The sequence below is a fragment of the Pleurodeles waltl genome, chromosome 8 (assembly GCF_031143425.1).
Source record: "Pleurodeles waltl isolate 20211129_DDA chromosome 8, aPleWal1.hap1.20221129, whole genome shotgun sequence".
NCBI lineage: Eukaryota > Metazoa > Chordata > Amphibia > Caudata > Salamandridae > Pleurodeles > Pleurodeles waltl.
In genome coordinates, this window is record NC_090447.1 from 299,195,290 (window position 1) to 299,213,036 (window position 17,747).

Genomic DNA, 17,747 nt, shown 5'->3' on the forward strand with positions numbered 1-17,747 from the left:
CGCAACCCGAAGAGGATCCACGACTGAGCGCCGAAAATCGGCACACAGCCGTCCCTGCACGGAAACTAAACGAAGCATCGCCATGTGCGGCCCGAGAAATCGACGCACACCCCTTTGTTTCCACACTTTTCCTCCTCCGCAGCCCTTTGCGGAGATTTTTCACGCGAACCAGGTACTTTGTGCTTGAAAGAGACTTTGGGGGTCATTCTAATCCTGGCGGTAAAATCCGCCAGGGCCAACGACCGCGGGAGCACCGCCAACAGGCTGGCGGGGCTCCCTTGGGCATTCTGACCGCGGCGGTACAGCCGCGGTCAGAAACGGAAAACCGGCGGTGTACCGCCGGTTTCCCGCTGCCCTGGGGAATCCTCCATGGCGGCGCAGCCATGGGGATTCCGACCGCCATCCTGTTCCTGGCGGTTTTGGCTGCCAGGAACAGGATGGCGGTATGGGGTGTCGTGGGGCCCCTGGGGGCCCCTGCAGTGCCCATGCCAATGGCATGGGCCCTGCAGGGGCCCCCGTAACAGGGCCCCACCATGATTTTCAGTGTCTGCCATGCAGACACTGAAAATCGCGACGGGTGCAACTGCACCCGTCGCACCCCTTCCACTCCGCCGGCTCCATTCGGAGCCGGCATCCTCATGGAAGGGTGTTTCCCGCTGGGCTGGCGGGCGGCCTTCTGGCGGTCGCCCGCCAGCCCAGCGGGAAACCCAGAATACCCGCGGCGGTCTTTTGACCGCGCAGCGGTATTCTGGCGGTTCCAGCCAGGCCGGCGGCTTCTGCCGCCGGCCAGGGTCAGAATGACCCCCTTTATATCACTTTTCAGTGATATCTTTACATTTACTTATTGCATCTTTGATCATTTTTGACCTGCAAATAACCAAATAAATATTATATATTTTTCTAAACACTGTATGGTGTATTTTTGTGGTGCTATTTTGTGTTGTATGATTTATTGCACAAATACCTTACACATGGCCGTCTAAGTTAAGCCTGACTGCTCAGTGCCAAGCTACCAGAGGATCGACACAGGATAATTTGGATTGTGTGTGACTTACCCTGACTGAAGTGAGGGTCCTTGCTTGGACAGGGGTTAACCTGGCTGCCAACCAAAGACCCCATTTCTAACAGTAAACTTAAACTTTTGGTCTAACCTTAGACTCATGCTGCAGAGTGTACTCTCGCACCTGGACTGTACTCTTCGCAGTCAGGGCGGAGATATCCCCCGAGTGCAGAGAATACACTTCTGAGGCAGAGAGTACACCCTGGGTGTGGAAAGTACACTCCACACCTAGAGTGGAATCTCCACCTCGAGTGCTAACATAAAGATGCTACTTGTAAATGCCCTTTTTGGATACCAAAAGTCATAAACTTAGACTTTTGGTCTAAGCTGAGACCAAAAGTTTAACGTTACCTTTGTAAATTGGGCCCATGGTATGTGTTGGAAGATAACTCCTGCTAGTATCCACAAAAGGACCCCCCGACAAAAGCAGAGTACATTTTATAGTAGGCCTGTCCTCCCCACCTATGCTGAAGGGCCACTCCCTCCTTGGCTGTTAAGTGTGTTTCTTGAAATAGGGCTATGTGAATCCCCCAACTGTTTAAATAGGAGAATACCTTATAACGTTTTGACATAAAATGCTTTCCCCATATGTTCCAGGAGATCAGTTTAGAGAAGAAGGGTGTTGCCATTGTATTATTACTGATGTACCCATCTCACTGCCCCCATAGGCCATAATTTCCTCCCCCTAAAGTGTGCTATTGGCCACAGACTGTAACAGACATTGCGTTAGTTTCTGACTCGATGAACCCCAAAAACCAACAACAACATTCAAGTAAATCAAACCTCAACTCCCAGTCCCCAGGACAAGAAGATATTTCCCTCCCATCCAAATATTGAAACAATTCTAAACTTTCTCATGAATACCCAGGATATATCCTGGAGAGGAAAGACAGCTGAGAGCAGACCTAGTGGTGATGGCTCCCATCCAACTACTGAGAACATTGTAAATATGTTCACATGTAAGAGCACCAGGCTGTCCCATTCTCATAACTCGAGAAACTCATGGCCTCAGCCATATCCCAGTTGGAAATAACTCTACAACAGAAAATGGTATTTTAAATTAGTTCCTCCTGTTGTTTTGGGAGTCACATCTGGCGAGATGACACTCCACTCATCGGATCGACAAGACCATTGATCCAAGTCTAAGCTCCTCTACTCTTCTTTATGCTGTGATGATGGTCATCCGGATCCAGTGCCACCCAGTGAGCCCACGTCCTCCACCACTCTCTACCACTCTTGTTGTGTCCCTGTTCTTGTTGAGGCTACAGGGTTTTGTGAAGGCCTTGTTTGGCTGGAGCATGGTCTGCACGACGCTAGTCCTTTTTTGGGTTCTCTGCTGGGTCCAAGTTAAGGATGGTGGTCAAGCCAACTCCAGATCTCCCGTGGGGTCTAAAAGAACCTGGTGTCCTCTGGGCTCGCCACTCACAGCCACGTGGGGAACATCATAGAGTAAGAGGTTCCAATGTCTCGTAATTTCTTCTTCACCTATGTGTAACTGGAGCTTTGGTGCTGGACGTCCTCAGAGAAGTCAGAAAATAGCATTACAATTTCAACAGTTACAATTTCAACAGTTAGAGCATCGCACAGTTGGGCTTGTCTCACGGTATGATCATAGTCCTTGTAATACAGAAAGCGGGCCACAACTGGTCATGGGAGGGCCCGAGGAGGCAGGGGTCTCGAAGGCATTCTGTGTGCTTGTTTAACTACAAAGAATGTATAGATGAACTCAGGGGCCACTTCAACGCTGAGCCATCTCTCCAGGTATGTCACCATATTGTTTCCTTCAATCTTCTCAGGAAGTCCCACCACAGGTATATTATTGTGGCATGATCTATTCGCTGCATTTTCTGCCCACACTTCAAGGATTCTTATCTTGGATTCTACAGTGGCAAGCTGCGTGTTCACAGCAGTTAGGGTGGGGGGCATTTTCGACTAAGTGTTGATGGTCATATCTGAAAAGCCTCAAGCTAGTGCTTAGTGTGTCTATCTTTGTCTCAAAGGCTTCGCTGGATGCTGTGATGGCCTGTAAGATCTTCTGTATGGTAGGTCCTTCAGCAGACCCCGGGTGTAAGCTCCAACCTTAATCCTTGCCTAGGGAGTCCCCCACTTCTGCTGGAACAGTGGCAACCATATCCTGATCTCCTTTTCATGTGCCCTTCCCCATGGGACTCTGGAAGTGAGGAGGCTTGTAGAGGGATAGGGAGAATAAGTTCCCTGTCCTTTGGAGGAGTCCACAAGTGGGGCCAGAATAGGTGCAGTTCTTGCTAGACTGCCTACCGCATCAAGTAGCGCATGTGTGATAGGGTGTAGTCGTGGGTGAGGAGCGTTCGTCTGTTGTGCAGTAGCTGCGGCTACAACTCTCAGTGCAAATCTACCAAGAGCACCAACTATAAAGGTTGGGTAGTTGTGCAGTCACTAAGCAATCACTTCCTGTTCCTGCCTTTTGCTTGGCATTGAACCGTGTACTTTTTTGTGTGCAGTGAGTTCCACTCTTCTACCAGGTAGGAGGTCGCCCAGGTGGCACCAGAAAACAGTTAGGTGCAGTGCAGTTCAGCGTCCATCTGTTTTTGCAACTTTTCAGGGTCAGCTGGGGCTCAAGCGCTGCTTGTTAAATTGTGAGTCAAGTTTCTCTGAGGTCTAGTCAGGGTTACTGGGTCTCATAGAGACCAATCCCAAAGTCAGGCCCGGAGTCGGGTGAGAATGGGGTCACTAACCAGATGAAAAGTCTTGCCAGCCTTGCACTGATCAGACCCTGCGGCGGCGAGTCATCCCAGCTGGGCCCAGGCCTCGAGTTTGCGCAGGCCAAACGAACACTAACAAGCCAAACTGGGTCGTAGCTTATCTTGAGAGACGGCCGCACCACACCTGCACCCACTGCACGATCAGGATCAGAGTGGGAGGACCAGTGGTTGCGATGTTATTAGCAGTGGCCCCTCTGCATGCTCACTTATAATGAGGGGCTTCAAGAATCCTGGTACAAACGGGGCCAATACAATAATAACGCCATGCCATATTGATGCCGAAATTCATGCGAAATCTAAATAGAACGTGCTCATATGTTGTAGCACGTGAAAATTCGAAAAAACATAGAGGTGAGACTTAGCTGAAAAGTGAGTGAACACTGTGTCTGTGATCGGAGAAAAGGGGTAGGGACACACTCGGTGAAAGGTGTGTAGTGTGTCTTCAGGTGCCCCTGCCTTTCCCCCTGTAAAAAGCGCATAAAAGACTGATTAGAATAAAGAGGAGCCACAGACCACCTCTGCATAATCAAATATACAACTGGAGTCTATATATCAAAAATACACCGTCAGCACGTTACATAAGAGCATGAGAAGAAATAATAAAAGGACAATGAAGGAACTAAAAACAGCAAGATAACATATACATTAATCATTGTGTAGGTAATGCTCTACTCTTCATTCAGTACCCACCTCTATTAAAATTCACCTTACATCTTCATTATAACAAACCAGTAAGGCAGGGTGACTTTTGTTGATGAAATAAACACAATCCGGCGTGAAATATATATATAGCCATCCAGCGAAGACCCGCCATCTAGCACTTAAAGAAGAATGTTCTGGCAAAATATATTTACTTGTTTGTTACATGAGAGTTTGGTTGTTCTCTGTATCCAGATATCAGCTAGAAAAATATGAAGGCAATGCTGTATTGAAGGGCACTCATTCATTGTAAAGTATTTTTCATGAAAAGAAAACCACGATGAAATTGAAATATCCGCCCTAATCAGTTTAGCGTCCTAATGTGGAGCTTATTTGTGTTTTTTTGTAGTGTCTCTTATTAAGGGACATTTAAAAAAAAAAAAACTTTATAATGGCGTGTTTATGCGTTGGATTAATTATTTCAGTGTTTATGGTCTTACTGAGAATTATCAAATAAAATATTTTCAGTTAACAGTGGAATATAGTTTTGAGTGAATTGGTATGGTGACTCACTGTAGGGCAAAAGTAAAATGTTGGGATAAGAAAGCTAGAGCAATGTGTGCCCAGTAACAGGTTATCCCCATTTCCCATACAGGTTTCATGCTCCGTTATGGCACATTAGGCAGCATGTTACCTCTAGCTATCCTGTCACACTATTTGAAGGGGTTTAACGATTGGCCTGCTTGGAGAAAATCAAATGCCTTAAGTATTTTTGTCACATTCTTATGGTAATTGAGGCCCCATTCACCAATACCTGGGTTAAAATGAAAATGGGCTTTTATGTTTCTGATCAATGCACACAGATGCCTTGAACAAGTCTGTGTACTGGCAACTTTACTCTGTTTCTTGTACACAGGCAACTTTGGTTCAGCTCTGGAATCTGTGACAGGATTCCCTCCAAAATTGGGGAGAAGGGCAATACAGGTACTTCACTTGTGATTTTCGATAGAACCTATTATCTCTTGTGTTGTCTCAAAGCCTTTGAAGGACTTGATCTTTATAATAATCAGCAGAAATTAGTTGTGAAAATGATTAGGACCAACCTAATGGCATTTGGAAAAGCAGTAGGAAACTGCAAATTGGTGAATGAGTATATGTTATGTGCCTCATATTACGGAAGTGCAGCTTAACTATTCAGGCCTTCCTTGCTTACACCTTTCCAATGTGGAGAACAGGAGGGCATCTATAACTTTTGCCTTAGACATGCTGTGTGCTAAACTAAAATTCTTCTGCGGGCTCGCTTGTTGAGGCAAAGGTTACCTGTGGCTATGAGACTTTCCCCGATAGGGTTTCTTGATGCTTACACCAAGTTTAGTGCACTGCATTCAGAAAGATTTTCAGTCTTTCAACAAGCGTAAATCAGGCCCAAATCCAGTTGGCGTTAGGACTGATAAGGCAAAGACCTGGCAGGCATTTCCTTATTTGTGCAGCTATTCTAAAGGGCTTGCCAGACAAATGCAGGCTCACTGAAAAGCCCCATAGGTCCTTCCTCTCAATGATTGAGGGTGATTCTCTATATCCGTGGGGCATGGAAGGTAATTTAATTACATAGGCATGTTATTAGTGATTTAGAGGGTGAAATCTAGGTAAGAGGTTGAGTCCTAGTGATTTAGGAAGGTTGGGCCATGCAAATAGTAAAGTACCACCAATAATAACCCCCTTCCACAGTTAACTATAGTTTTGCTATTTGAGTGAGAACAAACAAGGCCATTCAGGTGTATGGAAGTACAATATTTTATGATGATTTGATGATGAGAAGACAAAAAAATTGAAAGTAGCTCTGCTTTTTGATAATACAGGCAGAGGAGTGAAAATCAAACAATTGGTTAGATTAGACAGTTGGTAAATGAAAACTGTTACCAGTTGAAACACTGTGTGTGTGGTGATGGGAGTGTTAAGACAATTTGAGGGATTTTAATCAAAACGGTGGCCCATAAGTATTATGGAGTAATCATGCGGCAGGGATGGCATTGAAAATATTTTCCTGATGTATTTATATTGCAACAGGGCCATGGGAACTCTCTAATGCTAGCAGGGTCACAAACCAATTTTATGAAGTCCTTTAAACCCTTTAAAGAGTCCCATCCTTTGTGTTGATTTCTGCTTGAAAATGATGGAAGATGCAAGGGGCGACAATCAAGGTGCCAAATCTACCCTGAACCAAGGACATGAAAGAAGAAGGCAAAAGGCCTTCCTAACTTGAGAAAGCAATGAATAATCTATCAGAAAGAAATAGTTAAAAAAATTAGGAACAAAAACATGCATCAGTTTCAAAGCACTGCCACCTTTTGTATGGTCCGGACATAACTTAACATACCTACAAAAAGGGTTGGCATAATCTTGAAGTGGAAGTGGAAGCTTCAGAGAGCTCTGTCAAGGAGGCCAATTTTGATACACCCAGATTAAGGCTACCAATGCATTAATCAATTGTAAAATGGCGTCATTCAGGCATAAGAAGAAGAAATCCTTGTTAGACATCCTTTCTCATTTTCTCACTCCCCCCACACTCTGACTGTTGCCCTTGAAGGCCAGAGATCCTGTGGAACAGTCCTTGAATGGACAGAACTGTAGAAACGGCTACACTGAGAGGGCAAAATGTGCCATACATTGTGCTTAGCACCAGGACCAGGGATGTGCTACCTCTTAAATTAAATTGATTCGGCACACACGTCACTGACTCTGTTGAGTCTCATTTGAGGATTTAAGAGGTAAGGAGGAGGAGTTCACCCATGTCCGCTTAATCAATAAGCAGAGGGAAGTAATCACACAACATTGAAAAACATGTTAAGAATTCAATTTAAAGATCAAAAAAACCCTAGCGAAGAGGCCAAATATGTGAAAAAGTACTTAATGCAAAAGACTCTATGAAGAATTTGTATATTTCAACTTAAAGCCTAAACTTGACAAAGCTCACATATCACTTTCTGTTAACAGTTAGAGACTGCATTTGAGATGGAACGGCAACATAATGAATGATTTAATACCAAATAGGCATGTCAAAGTTTTTAAAACAATACTTTTTTCAAAAACATTCACTTGGACTATGTTGATGTTTGAAGTTAATGCAACTCAAGCTGCTTTAGTTTGACAGAAAAACAGTGAAATTGTGTTTTTTTCTTTTGACGTACAGGTATCAATGTTGGAGGCGAACAGCGCTAGATCCTACTAAAATAACAATGATTCAAACATATAGTAAAGCAAAAGAAAGAGCAAAATGTCACTAAAACGTTAACAAATGTTGAAAAGAATAAAGTGCATAGGAGGACCATAATAGACAAAGGGATATCTACCAAAGTTAAAAAACGAATATATGATATACATTACATTAGTATAATTTCCTTTCAACATTAGGCACATGACATAACCTGTTTCGTACACACAGTATATACAAACATGGATTAATTTTTGTATGCAGTACTGAATGGAATCAAAAGACTGAGGCCCATATTTATACTTTGACGCAAAACTGCGCCAATGCAGTTTTGCGTCAAAAAAATGAGCGCCGGCTAACGCCATTCTGAAGCGCCATGCGGGCGCCGTATTTATTGAATGACGTTAGCCGGCGTTAGCCGCCGGCACCGTCTGGTGTGCGTTAAAAAAAACGACGTACACCGGGCAGCGCCGGCGTAGGGGGATATGGGGCTTGGGCGTCAAGAAATGGGGCAAGTCAGGTTGAGGCAATTTTTTCGACTCAACCCGATTTGCGCCATTTTTTTTCACTCCCAACCCCCATAGAAATGACTCCTGTCTTAGCAAAGACAGGAGTCATGCCCCCTTGCCCAATGGCCATGCCCAGGGGACATATGTCCCCTGGGCATGGTCATTGGGCATAGTGGCATGTAGGGGGGCACAAATCAGGCCCCCCTATGCCACAAAAAAAAAAAAAACCACTTACCTGAACTTACCTTAAGTTCCCTGGGATGGGTCCCTCCATCCTTGGGCGTCCTCCTGGGGTGGGCAAGGGTGGCAGGGGGTGTCCCTGGGGGCATGGGAGGGCACCTCTGGGCTCCTTCCGCCCCCACAGGTCCCTTGTTAGTTAGTTTTGCGTCGACATTGCGTAAAAAAAAACAACGCAATTCCGGTGCAAACGGAGTATAAATATGCCCCTGAATTTGATGACCTGCTTGAGATTCTTGTCCTACCATTTTAAGATTCTTATTTATCAAAATATAGTTGCATATAGGTGCTCTATTAAATCTGGGTCAGAGGGCTCCAGGGCAAATGGGGACACTGAACTCCAGTTGCAACAACTGGGCTCAATTGTCACTGTTGTCCTGGGTAAATACACTGTGCCCCCGCTAACTGTGAACCATGTACCACTGCCTTTTTGCATTTTATTATGAGGGTAGTAAGCTAGAAAAGTTCAAAGCTAACTGAGGAAAGAATATGTGGACTACAAACTCAGATCTCAGCAATACAACAAATAATTCACATTATTTGCTGTCGTGCCAGTACAATATTATACATAGTACTAAATACCATACCATGCCTCACAACCAACAAGGTGGCATACACTAAGGAGAGGTCCCACAGATCAGCTAACTCCCAAATCGTACAATGAACCACAGGCGCTTAGGACACCTCTGAAGGTCTTCACACCAGCAAGCCAAGAACCCTGAAAACACAACACCCACCATGAGCCTAGCACAACATGAGGGTGCATTAAACAAAATTCAGGACTAATGACTTTGTCATTCTTTTTAGACATCAGAGGACTTAGGCAACACCTTTAAAATTAATGGGGGCATCCTGGGCAGGGGTGCTCCAGCTCTTCTCGGAGGCATTAAACATTGTGTGTTGTGCCCCTCCCTTGTTGGAGCACCACTTTCTAAGATATGTAATTTTTGTAACCCCCCACATGTGTTTATGGAGTGAGTTTTCAGCTGTGGCTAGGGCTTTTGATCCTGCTGGTGCAGGCCGACAAATGATTACTTCTTCTTCTCTGATGGCCCTAAGCACCCATTGGTGTATTCCTCTTTTTTGGAACTGGCTTCCCCTGATCCACTCTCATATGCAAGTGCTCTGTCGGAGGGTTGTGCAGAAACCCAAGCGTAAGATGCCAGCTCCGCTACCTGCCTTCAGAAATGCAGTGCTCTACAGCTAATATTCGACTGGTACAGATCAAATATAAATAGGATGATATTAAATATATTGGCATCTATAGTGTCTAAAACTATCATCATCAGTGAAGAAAATCTTACTCAGAAACTTGGCAGCATGATTGAGGAGGGTTCACTTCTAAATCTAACCAGATGGGGAATATTGTAAAGGTTATGATTTTACAAACCTAGTATTTTAATTATTCATTAAGACACACCTCAAATAGGTGACTTCACATGTGTTGTTCCCGCTATTAATTTGGATTTGCTGTCATTACATGGGGTGGATTGAGGGCTAACGGAAATTGCAATTTTCCAGTGACATAGGCAGTGACAATATCCCTGCTTAACAAATTATCACTTTGTATTGATAAATCACGTAGCTTCTTAGTGATTTGCTAGATTACTCTTTAAAAAGTAATCCAAACAGGATACTGACTCAGATACTATGATCTAGACTGTGTCATGATCACGGTCACAATAAAAAGGCTCATGTTATTGGTAATTATTTTAAAATCCTTGCCTTTGTATTTGTATTTAATTTTCCAAAATTAATAGACAATAGTGTGATTATTAGTAACACTATTGTGTCTTAGTTGCCCACCTTTACCCCAGCCTTTTAACACTATGGGCCGTATTTATACTTTTTGGCGCACAACTGCGCCAACGCAGTTGTGCGTCAAAAAATTTAACGCCGGCTAACGCTCCTTCCGAGCCCACAGGTCCCTTAACGCCTGCCCTGACCAGGCGTTAAGAAATTACGCAAAAGCGGCTGGACGTCATTTTTTTTGACCCGCCAACTCCCGGGCGTCATTTTTGCCCGGGAGTATAAATACGGCGCACATGCCTCGGAGTCATTTTTTAGAAGGGAACGCCTACCTTGCATATCATTAACGCAAGGAAGGTGTCCACGCTAAAAAATTATGCAAACTCCAAGATCTTTGGCGCTAGACGGGTCTAACGCCAAAGTATAAATATGGAGTTAGTTTTGCGTCGGATTTGCGTAAAAAAAAACGACGCAAATCCGGCGCAAACAGAGTATAAATATGCCCCTATATCACCATCTCTTTGTGTCCCCTTTCTGCTTTTGTGTGTTCCTATTTTCATTTTTGAAGAGACAGTTATGGGACTAAAGCAAAGAATTAAACATGTAAAAAGTACAATGCATTTTTGTTCATATTCTTCACTTGCTAGACTACCTTAATTTTGTTTTCTCAGTTAAGTGATTCAATTTCCTCCCCCATTGGGAATCGCCTCACTCATAGGCCTGCTGTGACTGATTTTCAAAAAAGTTGGTTTTTTTTTATTTTTTTAAATGCAGCCCGTTTTCCTTCCATAGGACCACTGCCTGATTGGACAATATATTTTCGCATGCATTCACAAAGGGGAAGGGGTCCAGTAGGAACCCCTCCCCTTTTGCAAATGGGTTCACACCAATTTGAAATTGGTGTTTACTGTGATTGTTTTGCGAATGCATTCACAGTCACTAAACAACGATACATGCCACTGTGACAGAGAATTAGGAAGGGACTCCCTCCCGAAGCCGATTCCTAATTGCCAGTCGCAATCCCTATTTTGTGAGTGGGTAACTGCATACCGACTCGCAAAAAAGGGATGGTACATCATATCTGCCTTTTTTTGCGGTCGCAAACATTAATTTTCGCCTTTTGCAACTGCAAAAAGGCATTGTACATCGGGCCTTATGTCCCGGATAGCACATTCTTGCAATCTTTCATGTGCAAGGAACACCCAGTACTGAGGTATTGATAAACAGGGATGGTTTGAATACTGATGGGGCCCAGTGTGCAATCTTTGTTGATGCCCCTCACTACCACAGTAGACTAGTGCCCCTCATTGCTCCATAGCCCCTCTCTAGCATACATTTCATTTGTTTTATAATGCTACTCAAAAAAGTGTACGGTGTGAGAGCACTTTATATCACACACACTATACAGAACCAATAAATAATTTGTGTGTAAATAAATCTACAGGAAATTTATATAAGCCAATGAGGATTACGAGGTGTAGGAGTTATATGTCACAGATACTAGTAGGTTGTATGTTTTAAGAATGCTTGATCTGGAGAAGCAAAGTCTCAGGATTTAAAACGTACCACAATGGTTAGCTATACAAGCAAGAAAATGTTGCTACCAAAATGAACCCTTTTTAGCAACATTCACTCCTGATTTAGATTTCGGCAGAGAGGTTATCACCTCACAATGGTGACATATATCTCATCCTCTGAAATCTAAATTCTTAACTCCTCCACCGAAATGTAAAATCAGATTCTAGGGTAATGAAAGACTGGGGAAAAAACATATCATTCTAACCTATACCATGCAGTTTGCAGGCACCTCTTTGAAGACAGTTCATAGCTCACTGTGCCATATGTGGGTTGTAACTTACGATATGTACATAACAAAAGGATCTATGTAACAAGAGTAGTAACCCACTGAGCAATCCCCATAAAATACTGTTTGGTGATTTGCATGGTGCACAGGCCCATTAACCCTATGTGCTACTTTATCATGATTGGAAACCGCCACTAGATAAAACTCCGATCTCTCTCCAGCAAGAACATTAATCACCAATGATACCTTAACGTTGTTATTGTTGCATGAAAACTGCTGGACACAACGAACTCTGCAGCAAGTATTTTTTTAAACCAGTGTTATTTCTAAATTCGCTGTCCCGGAGGTCAGTGGCAGGTGCGGCTGCACCGGTCACACCAGCCTAGACCTGGCCCTGTTTACAGATCCATATGCATGTAATGGAGGGTAGACACTTGCATTGGTACCTTTAGCATAACGACTCACAGCACTTCTGTGTTCAGTTTGTCAATTATTGGGAGAACCCACTTTATAAAAAATACACTTTTTGATAGTGCATTCCATAATTGGTTGTGTCGCTGATAATTTCTTACAGATGTTCTAAGCGTTATTTTATCTTCCGTACAGATGTCCATTATTACAAAGAGGGTGACATCAATGGAAAAACGTTCAGTGTCAGTAGTACTGTCGATTATCGGGGTGATCGTCGAGATGACGGTGCAGTTGTGAGTTGTCGAGTAGACCACGAATCTTTAAACTCCACACCTCAGATAGCAATGGAAGTCCTTGAAATTCACTGTAAGTGACAACAAAAACTGCATTTTTTCATTTGTTTTAATCATTTTCTATGTTAAAATTGAGGATACTTTATCAGCTGTTTCCAACATAGATGATTCTAGGCTGTTTATCTTGAGTAAAGGTCAAGAAGCCACAGGTTGTCTCTAATGCAATTTTAAAAGTGTTTTCACTTTAGTTACCATTATAATGTGCCTACAAAACGAGGTCTCTCTGCATGGTCTTAAATAATGCATGAACAGATTGCAAATCCAGATTTTTCTCTCACATTCATAGATCTCCAAAGGACTTGCAAGCTCTCTGAACTCTACTCTACACAGCAGGGGTGCACCTCATGGCGTAGACATTGCAAGACTAATAAGAGAGTGTTCTTGTATGCATGATAACTTCCACATCAATATAGTTTTTAGAATGTATTCTGGGACTCTGGCATACACTTTGTTTAGGTATGAAATGAGCAAACATAAGAATGTATAGAGCATGGTCTTCTTTGCCCCTACCGAACACAGTGTTACTGAGTGAAGTTCTCTTACTCTGCAGAATGTGTGACTGCTACACAATATTTTATGTAGCTCTAGGTTGTAAAACATTTATTGACTGTTAAATGTAATTAACTTGAAAAAAGAAGTGCAGGGGACTAATATTTGTATTAGGAGATAGTCTTCCTCTTCCACCACTGAAACCACCATCTTCCACTACTGGCACCACCCACTTCCGTCTCTGCTACTACTCATTTCCCATGTGGACATTGCCCTAAGCCGGACTGCAGTGAGAGAAGTGAGCAGCTTCACCTTCCTGAAGGGCTCTTTGGAGAAGTAGGAAACTTGTCTTCTGAGAACATTTTGGAAAAAAAGATAGGGTGTCTTGTAACTAAATTTTCCTTTAGCTTTGCAGAAAGACATATCCTTTGCAAAGCACATTCTCAAAGGCAGAGAGGCAGGGCAAGAGCTGGTGTAAGTAAAGAGATGAGTTGTACTTTCAGTTCAAATAAATTATTATAAATGACTACATTATGTGACAAAATATTCCAAAACAGCGTAAAAGCACACTCTGGAAATTGAATCCGAGAGAAATCAGATAACATACTTAGGGGAAACACTGGTCAATTGCTGGGGCTCTGTTGTCGCATTTAAATCGTGGATGTCAAAGGTCCTCTTGGCAGACTTCACTGCATCCGTTACTCTCAACTCACCATGCACAGGCGTGGCACAGAGGCAGTTACACCTTCATCGTCATGGTCACAGCCTGTCTCTATCTCAAGCAAGACAGGGTGGCAGTCAGTAAAGAAGAGGGTGCACACAACTGAGAGATACTGGGCTGCTGCTATATATCCAGAGGCACATTTATCAACAAGTCGCACAGGGCAGCGAGTCACCCTCGTGCACTGTAATGCGTAATAGGGAAAGGACAGGAGTGTGCCATATTTAACATTATACTGCTGATTCTTTCCTTTTCCTAGCACTTCCGCACAATGTTCTCCATAGGGCCAAAGCAGGCACACTTGCACCATGGTGTAAGGGTGCTTGTGTTGTAAGCTGGATTGTGTTTGTGCAGGAGGAAAAACCTTCCTCCTCAAAAACAATCCACTGATTCTTCAGAATGCAGCACCCATAGAAAGAGGAAAACAAGGAGAAATAGCATATTTCTCCTCATTATGCCTCATCTGAGGAAGCATAGCAATTTGAGCTCATTCCCAGGTCTATCATTTATGATAAATATGGGAGTGTGTCAAAATCCATGGGTGTTGCATGGGAACTCCCACACACTACCCATGGAACGCCTCCCTGGGGAAGAGTAAGGAAAAGTAATGCTTTTTACTCTGGATTTATCAAGCCACTCAAGGTCATGCAAGGTGGCCTTACGTGGCTTGATAAATTGCATTTTAAAGGTTTGGGTGCTTTTGCACCCCGTTGGGTGGTGCAAAAGTGATGCAACCCTTTAATTAATTTGCCCCCTGCTGTTTGGATGTGCTCTTCTATCCTTTATGATTTGGAATAAATGAGTGAGCACAAAACATCAGATTTTCTTTTTGAAAATGAAGATTGGGCATGAAGTGAGACAGGGGTTGACAAGTGGTTTAATATGCTCAGTACTTCACCACAAGATATAATGCCTCCATACTTGGCAGTTTCAGCTCAGGAATTGAACAAACTATTTTTCATGAGTGTTAGACCTGACAGCCTTAGGGTGGTCACCCCTAACTTTTTGCCTGCCTCCCTCCACATTTTAGGTACTGTTTTTGCTGATTTTAAGACCAGTGCTAAAGTGAATATGCTGTCTCCTTTTAAACATGGCAACATTGGATCATACCCAAGTGGACTATTTAATTTACTTATAAGTCCCTAGTAGAGTGCACTATATGTCCCAGGACCTGTAGAATAGATGCTACTAGTGGGCCTGCATCACTGATTGTGTCACCCACTTAAGTAGCCCCTTAACCTTGACTCAGGCCTGCCATTGCAAGGCCTGTGTGTGCAGTTTCACTGCCATTTCGACTTGGCATTTAAAAGTATTTGCCAAGCCTCAAGCTCCCCTTTTTCTACACATAAGTCACCTCTGATGTGTGCCCTAGGTAACCCCTAGAACAGGGTGCTCTGTGGGTAAAAGGCAGGACATGTACCTGTGTAGTTACATGTCCTGTTAGTGTAAAACTCCTAAATTTGTTTTTACACTGCTGTGAGGCCTGCTCCCTTCATAGGCTAACATTGGGGCTGCCCTCACACATTATTGAAGTGGCAGCTGCTGATCTGAAGGGAGTAGGAAGGTCATATTTAGTATGGCCAGAATGGTAATACAAAATCCTGCTGACTGGTGAAGTTGGATTTTATATTACTATTTTAGAAATGCCACTTTTAGAAAGTGAGCATTTCTCTGCACTTAAATCTTTCTGTGCCTTACAATCCACGTCTGGCTAGGTTTAGTTGACAGCTCCTTGTGCATTCACTCAGACACACCCCAAACACAGGGTACTCAGCCTCACTTGCATACATCTGCATTTTGAATGGGTCTTCCTGGGCTGGGAGGGTGGAGGGCCTGCTCTGACACAAAGGACTGCCACATCCCCTACTGGGACCCTGGCAGACAGGATTGAACTGAAAGGGGACCTGGTGCACTTCTAAGCCACTCTTTGAGGTCTCCCCCACTTCAAAGGCACATTTGGGTATAAAACAGGGCCTCTGCCCTACCACCTCAGACACTTGCTGGAGAAGAAACCTGAACCAGAATCTACATCCTGCCAAGAAGAACTGCCTGGCTGCTCAAGGGACTCACCTGTCTGCTTTCTACAAAGGACTGCTGCCTTGCTGTTGGCCTGCTGCCTTGCTGAACTCTTGTCTGGCTGTAAAAGTGCTCTCCAAGGGCTTGGATAGAGCGTGCCTCCTGTTCCCTGAAGTCTCAGGACCAAAAAGACTTATCTTTTTCATTTGGACTCTTTGTGTGCCAAAAATTTCGACGCACAGCTTGCTCCGCGGCGAGAAAATCGCCGCACACCGACGCTGATCGACGCAATGCCTTCGGGGCGACCGGAACTTCGACGCACGGCCTCGCAAGGACAACGCCGCCCAACTTCCAGAGGGGAAATCGACGTGACGCCTGCCGTGAGAACGAAATTTCCACGCACAGCCTCCCGGAACGACACACAGACGGAAAACAAGCCGAAGAATCCACGCACAGACCCCGGGACATCTGGTAATCCCGCGAACCACAGAAAGAGACTGTCCGCGCGCCGGAAAACAACACACGACGTCCCCGTGTGAAAATAACAACGCAAATCCGTGGGTGCAGGGGAGAAATCGACGCACACACCATTTTTCCACTTATCTCTTCTTCTGCGGCCCTTGGCGGAGACTTTCCACTTTAAACCAGGTACTTTGTGCTTGAAAGAGACTTTGTTTGCTTTTTAAAGATTTAAGACACTTAATATCACTTTTCAGTGATATCCCTACAATTTCACATTACATCTTTATTCGTTTTGACCTGCAATTATCCAGATAAATATTATATATTTTTCTAAACACTGTGTGGTGTATTTTTGTGGTGCTATATTGTGTTATTGTATGATTTATTGCACAAATACTTTACACATTGCCTTCTAAGTTAAGCCTGACTGCTCAGTGCCAAGCTACCAGAGGGTGGGCACAGGATAATTTGGATTGTGTGTGACTTACCCTGACTAGAGTGAGGGTTCTTGCTTGGACAGAGGGTAACCTGACTGCCAACCAAAAACCCCATTTCTAATACAGGCTACACCCCAGCTCCCTTTGTGTCACTGTCATGTGTGAGGTGTAACCAGCCCAACTGTCAACCTGACCCAGACAGGGAATCCACAAACAGGCAGAGTCACAGAAATGGTATAAGCAAGAAAATGCTCACTTTCTAAAAGTCAATCAATCAATCAATCAATAATTTATAAAGCGCGCTATGTACCCGTTAGGGTTTCGAGGCGCTGTGGCATTTTCAAACGCACAATCTTAAAATCAACTTTACTAAAAGATGTAGTTTTAAATTGTGAGCTCAGAGACCCCAAACTCCACATATCCATCCGCTCCCAAAGGGAATCTACACGTTAATCAGATTTAAAGGTAGCCCCCATGTTAACCTATGAGAGGGACAGGCCTTGCAACAGTGAAAAACGAATTTAGCAATATTTCACTGTCAGGACATATAAAACACATTACTATATGTCCTACCTTAACCATACACTGCACCCTGCCCTTGGGGCTACTACCTAGGGCCTACCTTAGGGGTGTCTGACATGTAAGAAAAGGGAATTTTTAGGCCTGGCAAGTGGATACACTTGCCAAGTCGAATTTACAGTTAAAACTGCACACACAGACACTGCAGTGGCAGGTCTGAGACATGATTACAGAGCTACTTATGTGGGTGGCACAACCAGTGCTGCAGGCCCACTAGTCGCATTTGGTTTACAGGCCCTGGCACCTCTAGTGCACTTTACTAGGGACTTACTAGTAAACCAAATATGCCAATCATGGATAAACCAATTACATTCACATTTTGTAAAGGA

The 17,747-nt window shown here is 43.9% G+C and overlaps 1 protein-coding gene across 2 annotated transcripts in view; it reads left to right on the forward strand.

The window, feature by feature from the left end:
- The window catches only part of CADM2 (cell adhesion molecule 2), a 1,888,160-nt gene that overhangs the window by 1,454,175 nt on the left and 416,238 nt on the right, over window positions 1–17,747 (forward strand). For both annotated transcript variants that reach the window (XM_069204145.1, XM_069204144.1), the window contains exon 6: window positions 12,557–12,727. In XM_069204145.1, coding sequence (XP_069060246.1) covers window positions 12,557–12,727 — 171 coding nt within the window. The remainder of the gene's footprint in view (window positions 1–12,556; window positions 12,728–17,747) is intronic.